General features: G+C 48.2%; 3 protein-coding genes across 3 annotated transcripts in view; all 3 read left to right on the forward strand.

The window, feature by feature from the left end:
• Positions 1-2,400, forward strand: part of LOC310960887 (pre-mRNA splicing regulator USH1G-like) — a 10,088-nt gene extending 7,688 nt beyond the window's left edge. Inside the window, exons 3-4 of the mRNA XM_083932725.1 lie at positions 1-633; positions 1,831-2,400. The exon at positions 1-633 is cut by the window's left edge and continues 191 nt beyond it. Of these exons, the coding sequence (XP_083788851.1) occupies positions 1-631 (631 nt within the window). The 3' untranslated portion in view covers positions 632-633; positions 1,831-2,400. The remainder of the gene's footprint in view (positions 634-1,830) is intronic.
• A 695-nt stretch (positions 2,401-3,095) lies between these two features.
• On the forward strand, positions 3,096-11,969 carry fads6 (fatty acid desaturase 6). Its single transcript, XM_083932729.1, has 6 exons — positions 3,096-3,735; positions 6,386-6,552; positions 7,522-7,702; positions 7,889-8,076; positions 11,068-11,247; positions 11,568-11,969. The coding sequence occupies exons 1-6, from the start codon at positions 3,450-3,452 to the stop codon at positions 11,715-11,717; spliced, it is 1,152 nt and encodes a 383-aa protein (XP_083788855.1). The 5' UTR covers positions 3,096-3,449; the 3' UTR covers positions 11,718-11,969.
• Positions 11,970-15,433: 3,464 nt separating this feature from the next.
• trim16 (tripartite motif containing 16) lies at positions 15,434-24,128 on the forward strand. The gene is made up of 6 exons (XM_083932722.1): positions 15,434-16,274; positions 19,792-19,887; positions 20,598-20,831; positions 21,825-21,996; positions 22,297-22,392; positions 23,237-24,128. Exons 1-6 carry the CDS (start codon positions 15,615-15,617, stop codon positions 23,851-23,853), a joined length of 1,875 nt encoding a protein of 624 aa, XP_083788848.1. The 5' UTR covers positions 15,434-15,614; the 3' UTR covers positions 23,854-24,128.
• The last annotated feature ends 269 nt before the right edge of the window (positions 24,129-24,397 follow it).

The following is a 24,397-nucleotide window of genomic DNA, read 5'->3' on the forward strand; positions in this document are numbered from 1 at the left end:
GCGCCTCAACATCCGCGACATGTTCCCCCGCGACAACGACGACGACGCTGACACCGTCTCCCGTGCCATGAGCGACCCGGGTCTCCACGAGGCTGCGTATTCGGAGATCAGCGCCGACTCCGGACACGATTCCCTGTTCACCCGACCCGGGCTCGGCACCATGGTGTTCAGGAGGAACTATTTGAGCGGAGGCATGTTTGGTATCGGTGCCCGGGAGGAAGGGAGCGTAGCAGGGAGTGAACCCGTGGGTCGGGCACCCAACGTTCGTCTACGAGGACATCTGCCTCGCCGTTCGCCAAGCTTGGACGAGGTCAGTATCGGCAGCGCCTTGAGTCTGCAGGAAAGAAACCTTCAGGAGTTGCCCTGGGACGAGACTGATGTTGGCTTGGATGAAGACCTGGAGCCGGAGAACAGTCCTCTGGAGACCTTCCTGGCCTCTCAAAGCCTCAGTGAGTTCATGACGATCTTCAGGAGGGAGAAAATCGACCTGGAGGCCCTGCTGCTGTGTTCAGATCAGGACCTCACCAGCATTCACGTCCCTCTGGGCCCCAGGAAGAAACTTCTGGACGCCTGCAAGAGACGCCTGGACACCATAGATGAACCAGAGGCCATTGAGGACACTGAGCTCTGAAGGTCAGTGTGAAGTAATCCACGTTATCCACTCTCCTTTCAGCCTTTATCTCACATAAGTTGCTGTTTCTGCACTATAGACTTTAAGCTCCTGCAGTTACACATTTCTCCTACGTAGATTTTTCCCTTTCATTTGTCTGATTAGATCCTCTTCTCACGTTCGACATCCTCTTAACTTTACTCACGCTGTTGTTGCAATCAACTCTGGATGATTCCTTCAAGTACATAGAGTTTTCTAACCAGAGCGAACTCCTTTGTAAGGGCGCACTCACACTGTCCATCTGTACCGTGCCCAAACAGGTTTCACGGGTAAAGTCTGGTTCCTTTGACCAGTGTGAGTGCAACCGTACCACGCTTAGCTGCGGCCAGCTGGTTGTCCACAGCCCGTTTGGGAGAGGTGGGCTTTAGTAAAGCACGTTTGCACGTGTACGAGCACGAGCGTGCGCACGTGTACGAGCACGAGGCCTACGGCGGTTCTGAGGTCATTTCCTGTGCGCCTGTTGGGACGTAGAAAAAAGAAGGAGGGACCATGCGCGGACAATGGCGGTGAAAGGTTCACGTTGGTGTGATGCGTAGGTGGAGTGTTTACTGCAGATTTGGTCGATGAAAAGATTCAAAAACAGTCGACAAGACACACAAAAACTCTGAGGTCGCTGCTCCTTTGTGTTGAAAGGAGCCAGTTGAGGTGGTTCAGGATCATCTGGTAAGGATGAACCCTGGGCGCCTCCCTAGGGAGGGGTTCCAGGCACGTCCAGCTGGGAGGAGGCCTCGGGGAAGACCCAGGACCAGGTGGAGAGATTAGATCTCCACACTGGCCTGGGAACGCCTCAGGATCCCCCAGTTAGAGCTGGTTAATGTGGCCCGGGAAAGGGAAGTTTGGGGTCCCCTGCTGGAGCTGCTGCCCCCGAGACCTGATCCAGGATCAGAGGCTAAAGATGAGATGAGATGTTGTACCATAGTTTACACTATAAGCCATGTTATAATTCACTTTACATATTATGATAAAACCCTATCGTATCAATACCAACATTCAATATCACGCGATCATACTGGTTCAACAGCACCCTCTGGTGTTCACTTGTGAAATAACAAGAGTCCTGAAAGTGGGTTCAGTGGCCTGACACTTGTGTTGATATTTCATTATCCATGTTTATCACGTTACAGTCAACAAATAAGGTTATTTTTCCTCTTTATTTACAGGACAAACTCCCAGTGGAGGTGTCACATGATGCTGTAATTTCCCGACCGTCAGTGGAGGCGACACGGAGCCTGGACTGAAACCCAAACAAGTAATAAACATTTGACGGGAGACTTTTGCCACATGTACAAACACACACACACACGGTCTGTGACGTGTTTGTCTGGACTCCTCCAAGTGAAACTGACCCTGACACGTTATCTTTGTACACTGTATTAATTCATGCATCAGTGAATGTGTTAGTTAATGCACCCAACCTTCAAATATGTTGTTTATCACGTCTTCATTGTACAGTTTTCTTACTTTAAACCTATTTTACTCCACGGCACACACACACAGATGTGACTCAGTGCTTATGGGGTTCATTCATGGATGAAAATAGACTGTTGCTCTGCAAACAGTGATGCAACAGTAAAGTAAAGACAATGGCGTGGTGCAGGGAGGTTACGTGAGTGTGTGCGAGATAACCCTGTTATCTCAGGTTGCTCCGGGGCGTATTTGGTTCCTCCGAAGGTCTCTGGGTGCACTTGAGAGCACGTCCGCGCACGAATGTTCATTTAAAGCTGTTTTTGTATCAGGAGCTGTCCTCACAACCGTGATGATCTTTTATTAAAACAAAGTCAACACGATCACTTTTGGGTTTGAACATATTTGGGTGTTTGGTGATTACGAGCGTCTCCTCCGTCCGCCGCCCTCTGTGCGTCGCTCCTCGTCATCAGAGCGACACTGACGGCCGATTAGAGATCGCGTAAACAAAAACAAGCGGCTCAAGGCTGCGGGAGGCTGTGGGAGGATGTGAGCGGAGCTGGCAGACGGCCCGCTGCTCTTATGTCCCCTTCTGTGCAGGAGCTGCTGCCCTTTGGAGTAGAAAATACACACGCCGTATGTCTCTGAAGCTGAAGGCTGGACTGTGTCCAGAGTAAAAAGCAGCACTGACACCAGATATACGCATGCACGCGTGCACTCTCACCTGTGCCAACTCATAAACACACCCCGACCATCAGGGCACATTCTCGCACAGCAGCATCCTCCCCTTTTCATTCTGAACCTTTCCCCCAGTGAAGGAACGGCCCGAGCAGCTTCTGTTAATCCACCCCTCCGCCGTCCTTTCTCCCTCTCCTTTCCCAGGACGTTTGCCAAGGTTACAGAGATGGGAGGGGAGGGGAGGGGAGGAGAGGGGAGGAGACACAAAGGGGGTGAGCGACACGCCATGCAGAATGTATGAGACACCAGAGAGGAGGGAGAAGTGGCCTCGGCAGCTGCAGTTTTGTGTGAGGGGGTTTTTTCTTTGAGGATTTCCATCACATCACATCACATCACATCACGGGGCAACTTTACATCTTCAGGGTCGTGGGACGGTAAATTCCACTGCATGGGGAGTCAGCTGACGGGGGGAGAGAGGGGGGGAGAGAGGAAACGGTGTAAGAGAGATGGTGCATGAGGCTCTCGGAGCAGCAGGAAGGGGGCCGGGCCTCTCTGACAATGCCTGTTTCGCAACGCTAACTTTGACCTGAGGACTTTACGCTCAGGGTGCAGCGTGTAAGCAGAGTCGAGCACCGGCTGCTGACAGGAGCTCACACACACACACACACACGCACACACACACACTGCACTGCACTGCATGGTGACTTTGTTTGGAGCAAAGGGGGCCGACATGCAGGACGTACCGGAGGAGTGGAGGGAAGGACGGGGCGAGAGAGGGGACGGCAGCACGGGGGAGACGTCGGTTAAGAGGAAAGTGGATCCAGGGATGAAGAAGAAGAGCGGAGGTGAAGAGGTGGAGAAGGAGTCGCCGATGATGGAGCTCACGAGGCTGGTGCAGAACATCGTGAAAGAGAGCAGCTGGTGGGAGAGGAAGGGGGTGGACTGCAGCATCCTGGCCGCGGCGTTCCTCTCTCTGCCGCCTGGTAAGACTGGAGCCGGTTCCTTTGAGTTAGAGTTTGTGTTTGTGAGTTTTCCTCTGGTGAAGACTGAGACCTGAGACCTGAGACCAGAGACCAGAGACCAGAGACCTGAGACCTGAGACCTGAGACCTGAGACCTGAGACCAGAGACCAGAGACCAGAGACCAGAGACCAGAGACCAGAGACCAGAGACCAGAGACCAGAGACCAGAGACCAGAGACCAGAGACCAGAGACCAGAGACCAGAGACCTGAGACCAGAGACCAGCCTGCTCAGCGTCTCCTACGTCTGTCCCTGAGAAATAAGTTTGTCAAATATTATTCACTCTAAAAAACACTGAGGCCCAGAGAGACGAGGGAGCTTTTTGTTTTCTAAATCTCCCTTTTTCTCATTTCTGCTAAAGACAAAGGAAGTGAAGCTGTTAGTTTAAATATTTTAATGTTGGATTCATCAGAAGCATCTTTCCCCAAAGTGATGAAAAATAAACCTTTAATGTTTTATAACGTAGCCTCGTAGCTGAGGCTCGTAGCTGAAGCTGAAGCTGAGGCTCGTAGCTGAGGCTGAAGCTGAGGCTCGTAGCTGAGGCTGAAGCTGAGGCTCGTAGCTGAGGCTGAAGCTGAGGCTCATAGCTGAGGCTGAAGCTGAGGCTCGTAGCTGAGGCTGAAGCTGAGGCTCGTAGCTGAGGCTCGCAGCTGAGGCTCGTAGCTGAGGCTCGTAGCTGAGGCTCATAGCTATGGCTCGTAGCTGAGGCTGAAGCTGAGGCTCATAGCTGAGGCTGAAGCTGAGGCTCGTAGCTGAGGCTCGTAGCTGAGTTCCTCATCAGAATAACTCACAGAAAAACTCGTAGCTGAGGCTGAAGCTGAGGCTCGTAGCTGAGGCTGAAGCTGAGGCTCGTAGCTGAGGCTCGTAGCTGAGGCTCATAGCTATGGCTCGTAGCTGAGGCTCGTAGCTGAGGCTGAAGCTGAGGCTCGTAGCTGAGTTCCTCATCAGAATAACTCACAGAAGAACTCGTAGCTGAGGCTCGCAGCTGAGGCTTGTAGCTGAGGCTTGTAGCTGAGGCTTGTAGCTGAGGCTTGTAGCTGAGGCTCGTAGCTGAGGCTGGTAGCTGAGGCTCGTGGCTGAGGCTCGTAGCTGAGGCTTGTAGCTGAGGCTCGTAGCTGAGGCTGGTAGCTGATGCTCATGGCTGAGGCTCGTAGCTGAGGCTGGTAGCTGATGCTCATGGCTGAGGCTCGTAGCTGAGGCTCGTAGCTGAGGCTCGTAGCTGAGGCTCGTAGCTGCACCACAGGACGTCCTGCTGCAGACTCCAGTGCTCCTGCAGAGTCACAGGCGTGACCTCGTTCTCCTGCAGCTTTAATCACGAGTCAGCATGAGTCAGTGTTTCCTGCTGTGGAGGTGAACTGTGTGTTTCAGAGCTCATCACCTCCAGCAGGCTGTTTGAAATAGGACGGGCCATGTTATTATATTATATATATTATTTATATTATATATGTTATTTATATTAAGTGTCTGCTTGTGACCACAGTGAAACCACGTCGCTGCTGCATCTCATTAAATATTGAACATGATCGAGTCCGTGAGGTCATCGATCATCAGACAGGAAGTGAAGCTGTCAGTGTAAATGTTTTAATGTTTGTCAGGATAAGAGTGATCAATATTCATACATTTAGTCTGTGATTAAATAAACCTCTTAAAACCTTTTAGCACTGATAGGAAGAAACTTACTCAAGATATTGATCTTAAAATAATGACTAATTATTATAAATAATGACTAATTATTATAAATAATGACTTAAAATCTCAAAGAATAATGATTTATGATCTTAAAATAATGACTAATTATTATAAATAATGACTTCATATCTCAAAAAATAATGATTTTATATTTCAAAATAATGATTTATTATCTTAAAGTTACTTAATATCTCCAAAATAATTACTTTAAATCAGAATAATTACTTAATATCTCAAAAAATAATGATTTATGATCTTAAAATAATGACTTAATATCTTTAAATAATGACTAATTATTATAAATACTGACTTAATATCTTTAAATAATGACTTAATATCAGAATAATGACTCATTATCTTAAAATAATGAATAATTATTATAAATAATGACTTAATAGCTCAAAGAAGAATGATTTAAAAATTTTAAACAATGATTTATTATCTTAAAATGACTTAATATTTCAAAATAATGACTAATATATCTTTAAATAATGAATAAATATCTTTAATTAATGACTAAATATCTCAAAAGAAGGATTTATTATTGTACTAAGTCATTATTTTTGAGATAATAATCTATTTTTGTGTGAGTTTCTCATTATAAAGATTAACAGGATCTTTTTTTATATTTTTATCACAGCTTTATTATTTAGAATTGAATAAGAATTGAAATGTATAAAAAGCATATTTCTGCCAAGAGCAGACACATAAATAAAGTAATACTAAGTAAACAGAGGGTCCTTCACATCACATCTCTGTGCGGTGAAGTGAGACACCTGCAGGAGGAGGTTTGAGTCTCATGGTTGAAAGTCGACGCTGCTGCTCACAGTGACACGCACGACACTGTTCACCTGTTCACCTGTTCACCACAGTCCAGCCCGTCTCATCTCCCACTGAATAAAGTCCCTGCGCTCTGTCTTCCAGCCTTCCTGCTGCTCGGCTCCTCCCAGGTCCTCTGCTTCTCCGCGGGCATGCTGCTGATGGGCGTGGCTCACGCCGTGGTCGCCTTCAAAGGGACGCATCTGGCCAGCCACGGGTCGCTGAGCGAGTCGCAGGCCTGGGGGAAGTTCTGGGCCGTCTTCTTCATCGAGGTGACACGTTCAGAAATACAACAACGATCATTAGACACCTGAGGCGAAGCTCATCCTCACATCAAAACTCTGCAGACGTGAGCTTATTTGAGAGTTAGTTACCACTCAGTATGAAGCGTTCCTGCTCCTTTAACGCTCAGTGATTAACATGTTATACCTCATGTTTGACACGCACAAACACAGCAGATGTGGTGTTATTGGGGCTATTTCCTGACTCTGCTGGTTGCATGGCAACCGCACAGTTACAACAAGACTGCAGGAAGTCATCGCCTAATCTATTGAAACCATAAAGTAAACATTACGTATTAATTAGTGAGGCTTGGAGCTGCTGGTAGGTGGGTTTAGTTACATTTGGACTGTTTCCCTTTTTCCAGTCTTTATACTAAACGTACGTGTTCATTTGAGGGTGGAACCAATGTCCCAAACATCAGACAATTTCCTTTAACTGAGCTGTTTCAGTGAAGCTGTGCAGTTATATATGTATGTAGATATGTGAAGGACAGTCATACGTACGGGCTACATGGTGTTGTAGTGGTTAGCACTGTCGCCTCACAGTGAGAGGGTTCCTTGTTTGAATCCCGGCTGGGGCCCTTCTGTGTGCCCTCTGTGAGGCCAAAATGCAAAGTTTTTTGGCGCCACCATCTGGACAAAATGCACCAAAATACCACATTGCATGTCCTTGAGTCCTCAGCAACACACCCTCAAGTGTGAAGTCGATCGGACGGACGGTTCTGGAGACGTTACGGACAGACAGAGAGTCTTCGCTCTACAGTCAGAGGAAGAAGAAAAGATAATTTGCTGCCAGCTGTTTTTAATGACTTAACAACCTCAGTTCAGAATAATCAGAACCAACAAACATATAATAAAACCAGAGCGAAGTCCGTTGATTCCAAAACGTATTCCCTTGATTGTTTTATGTGTTTGGACGTTCGTAAACACGCCCGTCTGTCCTTGTGTTCATCCACGCAGGTCTGTGGCTCATTCTCAGCGCGCGCCGGCGTCCACGGCCACATCAAGATGCACCACGCTCACACCAACGTCATCGGACTGGGGGACTCCAGCGTGTGGAAAGTGCCCTTCCTGCCTCGCTCCGTCTACCTGTTCATAGCTCCCCTGGCCGTGCCTATCATCACTCCACTCGTTGCGCTCGGTAAGAGGCCCCTAAGCACCGAAGATGGTTTATGAGTTTACTCGAATACTTCAACATTAAATGTGACAATCGGCGTAAAGTCGAGATAGATTTCTGACTGTCTGATCCTGTTCGAGTTCCCGTGTTACCTCGCCTCTCTCGCTGAGGTGTGAGTTTATCCTCATGTGTGATTCTCTGGTTTTACAGCTCACCTCAAAGGTCACTCTCTGGCTCTGGTCGTTAGGACCCTAGCGACGGTAACACTGGGCCTGTATTCACAGTACTTGCTGCTGATCCATGTCTCCGGGTTCCTGTCACCCCTCAGCGCCCTGCTCTGCATGCTGGTATGCAGAGCGATGTTCTCTCTGCCGTACATCCATGTCAACATTTTCCAGGTGAGAAATACCTGCAGCAGGCCGGCTGCACTGTACGTGTTCTCAAACGAGAGTCCGCAGCCGTGCTCGCAGCTCCGTGAGGCGCAGGGGTGCGTTGAGCTAAATGTGACCATGCTCACAATAGCAATGCTAGCCTTCAGATGTTCAGCAGGTTTATTATTTACTATGTTCATGCTCTTAGTTTAGGTGATACGGTGGTGTAGTGGTTAGCACTGTTGCCTCACAGCGACTGGGGCCCTTCTGTGTGGAGTTTGCACGTTCTCCCCGTGTCTGCGTGGGTTTTCTCCGGGTTCTCCGGTTTCCTCCCACAGTCCAAAGACGTGCAGGTGTTCGGTTCATTGATGACTCTAAATCACCCGTAGGTGTGAATGGTTGTCTGTCTCTGTTCGTCTCTATGTGTCCTGTGATAGACTGGCGTCCTGTCCAGGGTGGACCCCGCCTCACGCCCAATGTCAGCTGGGATCGGCTCCAGCCCCCCACGACCCCGACAGGGACAAGAGGCTAAAGATGAATGAAAGGATCCGCCACTTAAAGCTGCATTCCCTCTAATGTCCCGTAGGAGGCAACTCCACTTAAAGCTGACTGCAAAAAGAAAGTCTGATTCTATAGAAGTCAATGAGAAAATTAGCCTATATCTCATTTGATTTTGACTTCCCTGCCATTATTGCACCTTGCAAACCAAGCTAGCAAGCTGATGACTTACAGTAGCTCTACCCTCTCGTCCAAATATGGTCACTCCTGGCTCCAAAAGAAAAAACCCAAGATGGTGACGGACAAAAGGCCAAACTCTCAAAGTCTGTGGTTAGCATACTAGCATTTGCTAATTAGCACTAAACCCAAAGTACAGCGGAGTCTGATGGGAATCTTTCATCTCATCTCATCTCATCTTCAGCCTCTTATCCGGGGTCAGGTCTCAGGGGCAGCAGCTCCAGCAGGGGACCCCAAACTTCCCTTTCCCGGGCCACATTAACCAGCTCTAACTGGGGGATCCTGAGGCGTTCCCAGGCCAGTGTGGAGATCTAATCTCTCCACCTGGTCCTGGGTCTTCCCCGAGGCCTCCTCCCAGCTGGACGTGCCTGGAACACCTCCCTAGGGAGGCGCCCACATCTTTTGGTCTTAAACAAGTATTGGACAAATAAAGACGTTGACCTGATGATGGCACTAGTGAAAAGTTAAAGGTTCACGTCTGTGTCAGATTTCATGGCAATCCATTTATTAAACAACAACAACATTTCCCTAAACGCCTAAAACATCAACCTGCTGGTGGTGCTAGATGAAGAAGAAGAAGAAGAATTCCTTTATTCGTCCCGCAATGGGGAAATTCAATTTTCACTCTATTATTATTCATTTTACACACAAACACACAGGCCTGAAATACACACACACACACACACACACACACACACACACACACACACAGGACCTATATACATGCAACTAATGGAGAGATGTCAGAGCGAGGGGGCTGCCAGTGACCGGCGCCCTGAGCAGTTGGGGGTTCGGTGCCTTGCTAAACAGCACCTCGACAGTGCCACCAGTCCACGCTCCATTCATGGTCCACACAGGGACTCGAGCCAGCGACCCTCCGCTTCCCAGCCAAGTCACCTATGGACTGAGCTTCTGCCGCCCACAGATGAAAAGTCAGCTGATGACCAAAGTCATTAGGATTCATTCTCTTATGTGTTGTGACTGAAAGCTCCAGAATAGCTACTAAATGGACATCGATGTGCTATCACTAAATTCAGCCAGATGCAGCCAGGCACAGGTTTGGTAAAGTCTGGCTGATCATTAAAGGAGCTCTTGTTAAACAAACTGAATGCAGCGTTGTGTTCTCATAGATCAGAGCAGGGAGTGAAGTGAAGAAGGGACAAAAGGGAACAATCCATGCACGATGTTCCCAGATGGAGTCCATTGTGCATTGTTCTGATCAAAGAGTGTGAAGGTGGATTAGAAAACACAGGTTCTGGATGTGCAGTCGAGGGTCTAACGGGCTCACATGTTTGTACTCTCTGGAGGGGTCACGCTGAGAACCTGGTCCCTCCTGGGTCCTGGTGCTGTTGTTGGTCATTGTCCTCAGTGTTTTCCAGGAACTCAGTCTTCCCCTGCACTGCACTGTCCCCTGTGTTTGTCAACTGTGTGACCTAAAACTCTGCATTTATATATGAGAAATGGTTTATACATTGACATTGTATATGAAGCTACACTCCTATGTTTTATTCATTAATGCAGGCAGTGATGGCTGGTTTCTGGTTTTTTTTCGATGCAAAACAATTATTGGATTTCGAGGAACTGAAGTCCAGTTTGTTTGACCCCAGCTTCACTGTGTCAGGTGGTTGTGTTCACCCAAACAGGGAAAATGCTCAACTAAACTGCAGTTTCAGCTGAAATGTTAAAGGTCTTAAAGTGGTGCTTTTTGCCTACTCTTGAGCAGTGGCGCGCATAGACTTTCTGAAGGGCAGGGGCGAAACCATCAACATTTGGGCTCCTAGAGGGCACTTAAGCACGCGTTTTGGCTCCTAGAGGGCACTTTGGCACACATTTTGGCTCCAAGAGGGCACTTTAGCACACGTTTTGGCTCCTAGAGGGCACTTTAGCGCACGTTTTAACTCCTAGAGTGCACTTTAGCACGCGTTTGGTTCCCCATGAGGGCATTTTAACGTGCGTTTTGGCTCCCAGGGGGAACTTTAGACCGTGATTTCAACAATTGGGCCCCCCCCCCACCCCTGTGCATGCCACTGCTCTTGAGGCCTTGTCTTTATAAGACGCCTTGTATAAGACCTTTATTTTTCAGCACAAAATCAAAAATAATCTACCTTAACCAAACCCCTACATAACTATATGACCTTCTATTTAATGCTGTGAAGCAGCGACCGGTAGATGACGCTGATGGTTAGATTTAGGCATCAAAATGACGACGTCCTGAGGAAGGAGGAGGTATATAACCGATGCCTTTGCTTGTAGACATTTAACCTCAAACTATGTAATTGGCAGCACATTGGCCTCCACATGTTCTCCCCGACCAACCGGCCAAAGAGGATCTACCAGATGACCCACGGAGTCCTGAACCTGCCACGTAACCCCCTGCTGGACTGGACGTTCGGACACTCGCTAATCAACTGCCACGTGGAGCACCATCTCTTCCCCTTCCTGTCTGATAACATGTGTCTTAAGGTGAGCTTTCAGTCATTATAGATTAACAGGTTCAACATGCTGGGCGACCTTTCCACTGCAGGTCTATTGGATTTTTGCTTCATGGCACAAAACAGAAAGAATTGTTTGGGTTCAAGAGTTCAGAGACGGGGACAAACAGGAAGACACTTTATCGTCCACGAGTTTCATGACGTTGGATCCTTTTTGGAGCCAGTGGTGATGATCTTTACCCGTAGCCTGATCATGTAATGGACGTCCATTTACTATCAATACTGTTCAGTGGCTTCATCACCTTCACACATGTAAAACTGCCTCTGCGTCTCTCTTCCACGACTCTCCAGGTGAAGCCCGTCGTGTCCAAGTATCTGACCGAGAAGCAGCTTCCGTACCAGGAGGACGGCTACCTCTCCCGCCTGAGCCTCTTCTTCCACAAGTACCAGGAGCTGATGGTGTTTGCCCCGCCCATCACGGAGCTGGTGGGAGTGCAGTGATGAAGAAGCACTGAAGCAGAATAAAAGACTATTATTATTCAGACTAATGAGTTTCTGCACAAACTTCAGAGTCCAGGTTTGAACTGTCTGACGTGCAGAACAGGTTTAAATCAATAGAAAATGTGTGTAGTTTGATTTTAGGAGCTAAATGAATCTTTGTGATTGAGTTTTTTAAAAGTCACAACATGAACTGAATGGATGTTCTTCACTTTGATAGGTAATTTAATAAATAGCACAAAGATAAGCACTCGATCAACAGCTGATTTGATTCAAAGTGGCAATAGCTTCATTTTTCAGGTCAACGTGGCTACGGCTAACAGGCTGGCTACTGCCCCGAGCAAGAGACCACCGTAAGGGCGCACTCACACTGTGCGTCACTGTGCGTCTGTCTGGTTTATCCAATCAGAAACCAGGATTTTGCCCCCTTCCCAAAGATCTTTAAACCAGAGTTCAGATGGATCTGCTGAGGTAATGAGAATCAACACATCTGGAAGAGTCGGGTTATGTAACCAGGGCTTTTATTGTGAAAGGTAAGAATGTCATGGAGCTGCTGTTGATAATGTGGAAGGCAAAAGACTTTGTGTCTGTTTTATTATTTTATTACTATCATAAGAGCAGACAAAACTCAGGCCCTTTCCTCTTCCTTTGTCCTCCGTTTTCCTGGAGATCGAACCGGGGCGCCGACAGAATTTCAGAGTAAAAGCAAGGTTCGTAGGGAACCAATCAAATCAAATCAATCAAAATAACGTGATCATGGTGAAAAGTCAAACTTGTTTTAGGTAACGTGATGTTTAAAGGTTGAATTTGTAGAATCTTTATTAAAACGCTAACGGCTAACGCTAACGGCTAACGCTAACTGTCAGTCAAACTCCTCTAATCCTTGTTTTGATGCTGTGATTTTCTGGAGGGGACGGGTTCAAACAGGCTCAAACAGACTCCGGTCTCCTGGAGCTACTGGGCCGGGTCTGACCAACCTGGCAACCCCACTGCTGGACTTCTTTTTTGTTGTTGCGACGACGATCTTGAGACACTAGATGGGGCTGTTCTGCTCATTCTACACATTCAACCTTTAATATTATTCGTACGGTCAAAAAATCCCATGAAAAGGCCGAAATAAGTTGATGGACTGAGAGAAAGGAGAGGAACGCCATTCAAACGCACGCCCACATGGCTATGCTTCTCCTTGATGCTAACATCACTTTCATCTGCACTTAGCTGGAACGGCTTACGCTAACGGCTAACGCTAACTGTCAGTCAAACTCCTCTAATCCTTGTTTTGATGCTGTGATTTTCTGGAGGGGACGGGTTCAAACAGGCCGGGTCTGACCAACTTGGCAACCCCACTGCTGGACTTCTTTTTTGTTGTTGCGACGACGATCTTGAGACACTAGGTGGAGCTGTTCTGCTCATTCTCCAGATTCAACCTTTTAAAGGAATACTTCACATGTTCAGGGAAATATGTAAACAGATGTATTTCAGTTTTGTTTCTCAGGTTCACCGTTGTTAAGGTTCTCTGTTGTTAAGGTTCACTGTTGTTAAGGTTCTCTGTTGTTAAGGTTCTCTGTTGTTAAGGTTCTCTGTTGTTAAGGTTCTCCGTTGTTAAGGACTTTCTGTTGTTAAGGGCTTTCTGACACCAAGGTAAAGTGGTAAAAATACTCTAAATACAGCGTACATTTAACCTGATGTTGATTCTTTTAGTGCAGTGCATTTCTGAACTTCTGGCGCCGTAGGGAACGCCGTCTACAGTTGGTGAAACACTGACTCATACGACCCAAACTGTCCCTTTAAGTTAGAAAAACCTAGAAACTGGGGCAGACAGAGATCAGATCCACGTGTGATTGGCTGGACACACATGTGGTTAATGATTAATCACTCGAGCGCATGAGAGCCCTCTGTTCTTATAACGCGCTCTTGATAAGCACAGGCTGCGGTCACTGGGTGGCACTATCAGCCCTGCGTGCTCATTCATGAGAAATATTTGCATTTTCACTTGAACTTTGATGATGATGATGATGATGATGATGATGATGATGAAGCCCTTTATTTGTCACTAGTCACAAGTACCAGCGAAATTGCAGCGCCACCTGTCCAAACATACATGTACATACAATGTGACAGAGGGGTAGACAGGACAGGAGGCAGGAATTGGATTGAGAAAGTTACAGCATAACATGAGGAGAGGGAGGAGAGAAAAAAAGGCAACCCCCAGACTGTTCTCCAGAGGGAGTGCAGTGTGGGAACAGGAAAAAAACACCTCAGCAACAAAAGCACATAATCACTCTTACAACAGAAAAACTCAAGACTAGCAACAGGGAGGGGGTGAGGGTGGGGGGTGTAACCCCAAGAGACAGCACCCACCCGGACCTGCAGCCATATTCGGCGCTGGTCACGGACCCGTCTGTCTCACTGGGGGGGTACAAAGCTGCAGAGACGTGGGAGAGGGGGAGGAGGGTGGGTGCATATCTGTATAAATGTATAATGTCACTGTATGTGTGAGCCTGGGTCGTCACCCCGCCCGGCGTCACAGCCTCGGTGCCTCAGTCTGATCCAACGGAGACGGCCTTGATCATGACCCAGGCAGAGTCAACAATCAGCAGGTGTCTGTGGGAGGTGGGGGAAGGAATGAAGAGCGTCTCACTGCAGTGTTCTCCAGGGGAGTTGTTGTTCCAGCAGCAGCCTTGGCCAAGGCCACTGCTGGTTGGGGAGGCCGAAAAGGATAAGATTGGGGTTGTTTGGGTTTGGTACGAGCAGCCACATTCCAATGTCGCGGCTACTCTCTTTGTCCATTCTGGTCAGCAATACGATCCACTTTCCTTTGCAAAGCCATGAGCGTCTCCTTGATGGTACCCACATCGCGGCTCAAGTTGTCCACGTTACGGTGCAAAGCCACAGTCTGAGTGCCCATGACTCGCACCGCCTCAATCATTCCAGGCAGCCATGTGGGGCTCTTGGCAGCTGCCATGGATTCCCGAATTCTCTGATAAACCAGGCCCGTGCCTATTCCAATCAGCAGGGAAGTTGTTATCACGGTTCCGAATAGGTAGATGTCTTCGACGTCCTCCACAGAAAGAGCCGCCAGGCACACGACCCGCCACCTCTCCCACGCGGCCATCGTGTAGCCAGCTGCAAACGTTCAGGCAGGACAGTCAGGTTCCCCCGCACCCGGGCTTCTCGTCGAGAAGATGGTGTCAATAGCGTGCAGAGACCAGTTGATCAATTCCATAATTCTTTAGGTTCGGAGAGCAGTGCGGAGAGAGTCTCTCAAAAAGAAATACATAAGACAGAAGACTAGACGAGACAAGAGAAGCAAAGCAGGGAAAGATAAGGGAGAGGAGGGAAGGAAAAATGCGACCGCCTCCGCTGAGAGCCAAAAGAGAAGGCAGAAATGCTCACATGACGTGACAGAGGAAGAGACGGCCGCAGCCATGATGTGCTCACTTTTATCATGACACAGATACAACAGTGTGTCCGTCCGTGGGCTGAGATTAAAAGTCTGCAAACACTCAAAGTTGCGAGTTTCAGTTCATGTTCCAACACAAAGCATGTGGGGGAATGTAAGTCTACACCCCTCTGCTCCTCGTTTGCGGTGCAGGCTCCACCCTGTAGCTTCTTTCTCCTCCAGGGAAGGGGAGGGCAGTGATTGTGTGTGTGTGTGTGTGTGTGGGTGGGTGTATCTGTGTGTACTGCCTGGTTGCATGTGAGTGCTGAAGGGGCGGAGAGCCTTTACGACTGAAACTATGGGCCCTGGCTGCGGTTCACATCCTCTAGGTGTGGCTTTCCAGCCTCTTCAGTGTGATCCAGGAACTACTGGCTGACAAAAGTGGCCGAGCCAGTTATTTCCAGAGAGCATAAAGGAGTGGAAGTGCAGCCGGGGCTGACAGAGAGGCAACTGAAGACATGGCAGATACAGCCGCCGCTGAAGAAGCAGCTCCCACCTCTCCTGCCTCCTGTCACGGAGACAAAAGTAAAGGATGTCCTGAGTCTCTCCAGAGCAACGACAAGCCTGAACCTGCTGTCGGCCCCAAACAGAACGGGACAGAGGCTGAAGCTCCTGTGATCCAGAGCAAAGAGGAGCAGGACCCGAAGGTGGCAGAGGAGAACAAAACCCAGGCAGACCTGAAGGAGTCTGAGGACCCCAAGAAACCTGAAGAGGAGGAGGAGAAAGGGACGGAAGCAGCGGCAGATGGAGAGGTGGAAAACGGAGCCAAAGAGGAGGTCAAAGAAGAAGAGGAGGTGAAGGAGGAACCTTTGGGCCCCGACGATGTGGTGTGCGACTCGTGCATCGAGAGCCCCTGCAGGGCCCTCAAGTCCTGCCTCACCTGCCTGGTGTCGTACTGCGAGGCCCACCTCCGGCCTCACCTGGAGAACCCGAAGTTTCAGAACCACCGGCTGGTGGAGCCGCTCAGGGACATTGAGAGGCGGACGTGCGAGAGCCACAACTGGCCCCTGGAGCTGTTCTGCTGTGCCGACGGCCGCTGCGTCTGTCAGGACTGTGTGACGGAGGAGCACAAGGGCCACAACACCGTCCCCGTGGTGGAGGCTCGCAGTCGGATAGAGGCGAGTGTTCTCACATACTCTTTTCTTTTCCACTAGAACTCCTCAGAACTGCGTAGTGATGTTAAATGTTCTTCTACTGTGGATAGATTACCGACAGATTACTGAATCTACGGTGGATTATACAGATTACTGTGTTACTTTGAAGTCTTAAAGAAAACTTTTAACCATTGAAACGCAAAAATAATTCTTCCAATGTGTAACAAACTCAACTGAACCGGACTGTTCGGTAGATACGAGGCTGAAGAACGCCAAAATCCACGTAGGGAGACGGGTCGGAGTGAAGGACGGGTCCAAAACATAGGACTTTCACCTGGAGGACCGGTGTTCAAGTCCTGGATCAGGGGTGGGCAATCCCGGTCCTGGAGAGCCACTGTCCTGCATGTTTTAGGTTCCTCCCTACCCTAACACACCTGAGTCTAACACACCTGAGTCTAACACACCTGAGTCTAACACACCTGAGTCTGACACACCTGAGCCTAACACACCTGAGTCTGACAACAATCAAACTGTGATGAGCTTCAGCTGCTTGATAACGAGCAGAGCATCAGACTCAGGAGAGAAACCTAAAACATGCAGGACAGTGGCTCCACGACCGGGACTGCCCAACCCTGACCTGGAAGAACTGAGACAAACCACCTTTATCTGATCTGAACCAAGTCCTTTAGGGACTAAACTTAACCGTCTCCTTTAGGGACTAAACTTAACTGTCACCTTTAGAGACTAAACTTAACCGTCTCCTTTAGAGACTAAACTTAACCGTCACCTTTAGAGACTAAACTTAACCGTCTCCTTTAGAGACTAAACTTAACCGTCTCCTTTAGAGACTAAACTTAACCGTCACCTTTAGAGACTAAACTTAACCGTCTCCTTTAGAGACTAAACTTAACCGTCAACAGAACAGAATAGAGAAACAATTACATTAAAATTACACAATTACAGCCAGGGCAAACTACAAAACATGCACAGCAGTTAAAGGACATGACAAAGTAGCATCAATTTAGAAAAGATCATTCAAGACGCAAGACACGTCACACCACAGCACGCAGAGCAGACGCACAAATACAGAATCTATGCAACACAATAACAAGAGCACAATCAGACGCACGCAGTAAAGAGAGAAGATGGCTGCAGGTTGAGCACAGACGCACCGAGGACAGGAAGGTGTCATCAAGTGTTAGTGTTAGTGCTGACAGAGCTGAGCACCAATGAACCATCTCTTCAGATGAGCTCTGGATAAACTAGAGCTGTTCAGGTCTCTCATAGTTGCTGTAGTGCAGCTCTAACAGAGAACGCAGACGGACTAAAGGAACTTTAGTGGAATAATACAGCACGAGTGTCATTGATTAGCCACATCCACACTTGCACACATTGAAGAAGAGCTATATTTAGTGTTGTCTGCCTGAGGCTCTGACGACCCTTCAGCACCAGTGGAGAGAGGATGAACTGTGTTTTCCCAGTTGTTCTCACATATCTCCCATGATGCAGCTCTGATCCCATTAAGACAGTAATTCTGGCTTCATATCCACCGTAAAGGTCGTCAAATCACGGGCTCGCTCAGCGTGATCCACGGGGTTATTTGATTTTCCAGCAGTGTGGAAACTCAACACTAAACTCTTTTTAGCCCCTCTGACGCAGAGAAAGCTCAGGCAAGTGTCGTTTGTCTCTCTGGGTCTGACAGTGTGTGACCCTCAGGTTCAACGCGGCCTCCAGATTCCTGCAGAGATCCGCAGCTTTTAGCCCACACCTGTTATTTGCACAGTGTTGTTGAGAAACCTCAAACCGCTTCATTAGAGCTGCAGAGCAAACAGCGTCGGGAGGGGAAGCTGTTAGAGAGCGTGGGTGGAAATACCACAAACACCACTCTGCTCTGAGTGTGTGTGGATAGACAACAAGAGAAGAAACACTTCAGTTCACGTGTCGTTAATCACTTTCATTCAAAGAGGTTCAATTCCCCGGAAACATGAAGACGATGTAGGACTTCCTGTTGCTGCACACCGCACATGTGTCCTCCTCTTACAGCAGTCATGACTCTCACTCTCCTGCCGTCCAGCTGGTTTGGGGCGGCAGCAGCTCAGTCCATAGGTGACTTGGCTGTTTGGACCATGAGTGGAGCGTGGACTGGTGGCTGGAGAGGTGCCAGCTCATCTCCTGGGCACTGCCGAGTCGCTGTTGAGCAAGGCACTGAACCCCCAACTGCTCGGGGCTCTGGTCACTGGCTGACGTTTACCTCCGAGGAGAAGTGAAGGCCAGAGGCTAGCTGTCACTCAAGAGGCCACGCCCCTAATTATTCATAAACTTTAAGCTCCAATAAAATAAACTAGCCCCTCCCCCTCAGTGTTGTCATGGAGACCTGAGCTAAACACACAGACTAGAATGTTCTTTTGTCCTTAAACAGGTTTAATGATGCTGTGTAAACGGCCTGTTTAACATGGGGCTCAATGAGAAACTGCTCTGTTATGAAACCTGCCCCTAGTGGACACTCAGAGAACTTACGCTGACGGAGCTTCCTGATTGGATCAAACAGGAAGTCGCTCTCTGTGGGCGGGGCTTGGTGCTAAAACACAAGAAACAAACCATTTTGCTAGTTTCAAATCTTAACAGAAAGGAGGAGCTGTTTTGTTTTAATCTGTCATAAAACACAACTGAATGGAGTCGCTAAACTTATTTAGCATTCTGACGTTAGCTTCGACTTTTAGCTTAGTTTGTAAAAATCACCCAAAGCAACATGATCTCAGCATGAGTCCACGTGGACGGGGCGTCTGTATGACACAATAAATGCATTACTAACTAACTAACCTGTAAGTTTTGAATCTAAAGTAGAAGTTTACCCGGAGAGCGCACACCTTAAGGCTCTGCACTACGTTAGCATTGTGTTAGCGGTCGTGAGGAAGGATTTGAGTACCCGCCCCCTGGTTCATTCAGTAGTTTGGCTGTTATCCCGCTGTCAAACCACTGTAAACACACCTTACCTAGAGGTAAATATCTTAAATATTTCTGCAATTGGTTCTTTTGTTGGTTCAAAGAGGAGCGTGGAGAGAGAGAGAGAGGTCCTCCCCGACGCGTACCTCTTTCAAAATGACATTCCTCAGCAGACAACATACCTTTACAAATATGAGGCTGATAAGGACAACGGAGCGCTGTCTGTCTCACCGTCGCAGGCAAAAGGGAGGCGTAGTGTTCCCCTCAGGGTCTAAACTATGTGGGAAAGAATTCAGAGTCGCCCGAACCTGCCCCAGGAATTCAGACCTGAACCTGAAAACAAGCCCGCGCTTTCAAAAAGTGTAGGACGGGACGTGACCTCCCTCACAGAGACGAGACGAGGAAACTGGGGAACAACTCTGTTTCCCTGCAGACACAGACTGAATGTTTATGTTACATCTGCCAAACACACAGATGCGTGCACATGTCTCTGCTGGTGTGTGGCGTATCTTCAGCGTGACGGCGGCGGCGGGGGGGTGGTGGTGGTGGTGGTTGTGGTTTCTGTGCTGAGCTCTGTTCTCTTCTCTCGTGATCGCAGAAGGAACTGAGGGAGAAGCAGACGGAGATGGCGAAGACGGTGACGGCAGCCGAGAACGCCATCAACAAACTCCAGCTCAACACGGTGTCCATTGAGGTAAACGCAGCGTGTGACTGGTCTGTGAAGGAGCTCACTGTGTGTCAGATCACATGACTGTCACAACACTTCATTAAGTCCTGGAGCCGCAGGACTGGTTCTGGAGGTGTTTTCCATGTGGTTGATGGTGGCGGTGAGTCAATGAGGCATTCCCTCATTAAACCTGCAGTTGTGTAACATCCTGGGACACGACGCATGCCCTACCTGTCACCTGTCACCTGTCACCTGTCACATCTTTGGATCCGCTCAGTTCACACAACTAAAAACACTATAACAAGGATGCAGACCTCACACCACCTCTCCTATATAACAACAACACAGACTTTACAGTTAATTGTGTCCCTTAGCAGTAATTTTGTCTCTTTTTGTAGCCATTTTGTGTCTCTTTGTGTCTCTTTGTAGTCTTTTTGTGGTCTTTTTGTGTCTTTGTGTCTCTTTGTAGCCATTTTGTGTCTCTTTGTGGTAATTTTAAGTCTCTTTGTAGCCATTTTGTGTCTCTTTGTTGTCTTTTTGTGTCTCTATGTAGCCATTTTGTGTCTCTTTGTAGTCCTTTTGTGTCTCTTTGTAGTCCTTTTGTGTCTCTTTGTGGTCATTTTGTGTCTCTTTGTGTCTCTTTTGTGTCTCTTTGTAGCCTTTTTGTGTCTATGTGGTCCTTTTGTGTCTCTTGGTCTCATTTTGTGCCTCTGTTTTGTGACTTGACTGTTCCACAGCATTCTGTGACTGAGGTACGCGCGGTGATCGAGACCCAGTTCGAGGAGCTGCAGGCGCTGGTGGAAAAAGCGAAGCGGGAGGTGACGGAGATCCTGGAGGGCGAGGAGAAGCAGGCGCTGCGGCAGGCCGAGGGCATCCGGGTGCACCTGGAGCAGAGGTGCACAGAGCTGAAGAAGACACAGGCGCAGATGGAGAAGCTCTCCAAGAACAAAAACGACGTGGATTTCTTACAGGTAACACGACTGTTGGGGAGGAAACTGTTGTGATGCTGGTGAAGAAGACGGAGCACCAGAGTCCTGGATGTTTTATGCTGTAGGAGTTTATTTAAACTTGATCAAGGGGAACAGAAGAGTCCTCAACAAAAATCAGTTTCTAAGTCAGATACTTACATTAGAAAGGTGCACCGAGACAGCAAAGGGGAGATGTGTTAACATCCAATTGGCTATAGTGTATAAACATGATGATAAGGATTCACACCAGCACCGCGACCCGGGCTTTAGGGTCCTTGTCCCCCCCTCCAGGCCCGTTTGTACTCACACTACCAGGGCCTCGGAGAATGCTTCTTGCTGCCTATACGTCATCACGCCGTAACACGTCACACCCATTGATGACGTCATCACGATGCGTGTGCCCGCGCTCTACAAAAGCCCATCTCTCTCAGACAGGCCGTGGACGGCCAGCTGGCCGCAGCTTTGCGCGGAGCGGTTGCACTCACACTGGTCAACGCACTAGGCTTTACCCATAAAACCTGTTTTGACCCGGTGCGGAAGGACAGTGTGTGTGCGCCCTAACTCTACAGCTGCGTCAGACGCCAAGAGAAATCATGGCCTTGTGTGATGTCCCTCACACAGTTTAGAGACCACAGCAGTGATCTAACATAGAAAGTTCTGTATAGTTCTCCACTATAACACAGAGGGATCGTCAGAAACTACACAATCTCATCTCATCTTCAGCCTCTTATCCGGGGTCGGGTCTCGGGGGCAGCAGCTTTAGCAGGGGACCCCAAACTTCCCTTTCCCAGGCCACATTAACCAGCTCTAACTGGGGGATCCTGAGGCGTTCCCAGGCCAGTGTGGAGATCTAATCTCTCCACCTGGTCCTGGGTCTTCCCCGAGGCCTCCTCCCAGCTGGACGTGCCTGGAACACCTCCCTAGGGAAATGAAATCCTTCCCCGCAGACATCCTCGTGTTCTGTCTCCTGAGCGGCCCTGTGTGTTTGTCCTACAGGAGTACTCGGAGTGGAAGAAAGAAACCACTGACGCCTCCGTGCCGGGGATCTACATCGGCCTCATGGACCGCCTGAAATCCTTCAGCCGCGTGATCGTGGACTCCACGCAGGAGCTGTGTGCCACGCTCGTGTCTTCGTACATAGAGAAAGTCAGAGAGACGTGCAAGAATGGTAAGGAGACAGAAAGATACCGCCGGGTCATATCACACACGCTGGCGGTTGTTTGGCTTTCTGGGCGTGTTCGCACATGTGAAGAATTTTCCGCCTGGGTGTCGCAGCTATTAGAGCTCAGGTGTGCATAAATTTGCCTACAAACCACCCGAGCGCTGCATGACTCACCTCTTTTGTGTGTCACCTCCAGGAGCTGAAAGACAGCACATACTTGTTTCCCTCCATTACAAATTAAATGGATCTCAGGTGTGATGTGTTTGTTATTGTCAGAGACTGAAATGTTCTTTGTTCCGTTTGCAGACAAAATGGGAATAAAGACAACCGTTCATGAAATCGTTGCAGCGAAACAGAACATGTCGATACCAAATCCAGTGACACGCGCTGACTTCCTCCAGTGTAAGTGTTTCCTGTATTTGGATGTGAAATACTGCAGTGGTTTTAGAAATGAGTTCCCTGACACCACACACCCTTAATCTCTTTGGAGTCATTTTGTGTCTCATTGTACTCCTTTTGTTTCTCTTTGTGTCTCTTTGAAGTCGTTTTGTGTCTCTCTGTAGTATTTTTGTCTCTCTTTGTAGTTTATTTGTGTCTTTTTGTTTCTCTTTGAAGTCACTTTGTGTCTCTTTGTAGTTGATTTTTGTCTCTTTGAAGTCGTTTCGTTTCTCTTTGAAGTCTTTTTGTGTCTCTTTGTAGTTGATTTGTGTGTCTTTGAAGTCTCTTTGTAGCTGTTTTGTGTCTCTTTGAAGTTGATTTGTGTCTTTTTGTGTCTCTTTGTAGTCGTTTTGTTTCTCTTTGTAGTTGATTTGTGTCTTTTTGTGTCTCTTTGTAGTTGATTTGTGTCTCTTTGTAGTTGTTTTGTTTCTCTTTGTATTTTTTGTGTCTTTTTGTAGTTGATTTGTGTCTTTTTATATTCTTTTTGTGTCTCTTTGAAGTCTTTTGTGTCTCTTTGTAGTCATTTTGAATATATTGTCTTTGTGTGTCCTTTTATGCTCATATCTCTTTGTGGTCATTATGAGTTTATTTGTGGTTATTTTGGACGTTATCTCACTGGTTGGTTCCTGTTTCTTTACCATTTGACCTTTTATAGTCGAAGGACGGACCGGGCGCTAAAAAGAGTGTAACAAAAGAAACAACAGGGGAGATAAGACCTTGGTGACCTCAGAGGTGTTTGCACTCCTGACTGTAGACTTAGTTACACTTACAACACAAGTAAACCCACGTTTTCTCAATCCTCTCCCAGATGCCGCCCATGTGAGTTTCGACGCTGACACCGCTCACAAGTTCCTGCGGCTGACGGAAGAAAACAGAAAGGTGACTAACACCACACCCTGGCAGCACCCTTACCCCGATGTCCCCGAGAGGTTCGAGAACTGGCGCCAAGTTCTGGCCACCGAGAGCTTCTACCTGGGGCGGCACTACTTTGAGGCGGACATCAGTGGCGAGGGCACGCACGTGGGTCTGACCTACAAGAGCATCGACCGCAAGGGCAGCGAGAGCAACAGCTGCATCACCGGGAACGACTTCTCCTGGTGTCTTCAGTGGAACGGCCGCACCTTCTCCGCCTGGCACAGCGACGTGGAGACCCCTCTTAGTGTGGAGAAGTTCACTCGCATCGGGGTTTACGTGGACTACTCGAGAGGCCTCCTGGCTTTCTACGGTGTGGATGGCACCATGACGCTCATCCACGAGTACAAAACAGAGTTCCTGGAGCCTATTTACCCGGCTTTCTGGTTGTCCAAGAAGGAGAATATCGTCGCCTTGGTGGCACCAGGGGAGCCCTTACGCCTCAAAAGCCCCTCTCCTCCCACCTCACCAGAAAACGGAGCTATTGATTCAAAGATGGCAGCAAAGCAATGATTAGAAGTCGTTTTTTCTGGATCATTTAAGGGACAATTCAACAAATATGAGACTAGTGTGTGTCTAACAATGGAAAACATATGGACAGTCTTATCATATTAAATCTGTTTACAGCAGCATGTTTGTTTTCTAAAGCTAACAAATAGTGATGTGTGTCTCATCTGGGTCGTATTTATACTCCGGTGCACATTCGGGACTACTGTTACTTTTCATCCCACTGTGAATTCTGAGGTGTTCTACGTTTTTCCTGTATGCAAATAAAAAATACCTTCGTTTGCAAGACTTTCTGTTCATAGTTTGGCATCAGATGAAGAATCCGGGGGAAATCTGCCACAGTGACTGCAAAAAAAATGGGTGAATGAACTGAAGTATTTCTGGCCGCTGCATGCGTCAGATGCGTCAGAGTCATGGGTGAGATCATCTGATAAAGCTGTGCAGAGCAGAGGCGCAGACAGCTGTTGTGAGGACCAGCACATGCAGAACCACACATACGTAGTTAATGCAAAGGTTCAAAGTAGGTTTAACTGTCATTGCATGAAACAAA

The sequence above is a fragment of the Echiichthys vipera genome (assembly GCF_963691815.1).
Source record: "Echiichthys vipera genome assembly, chromosome: 18".
NCBI lineage: Eukaryota > Metazoa > Chordata > Actinopteri > Perciformes > Trachinidae > Echiichthys > Echiichthys vipera.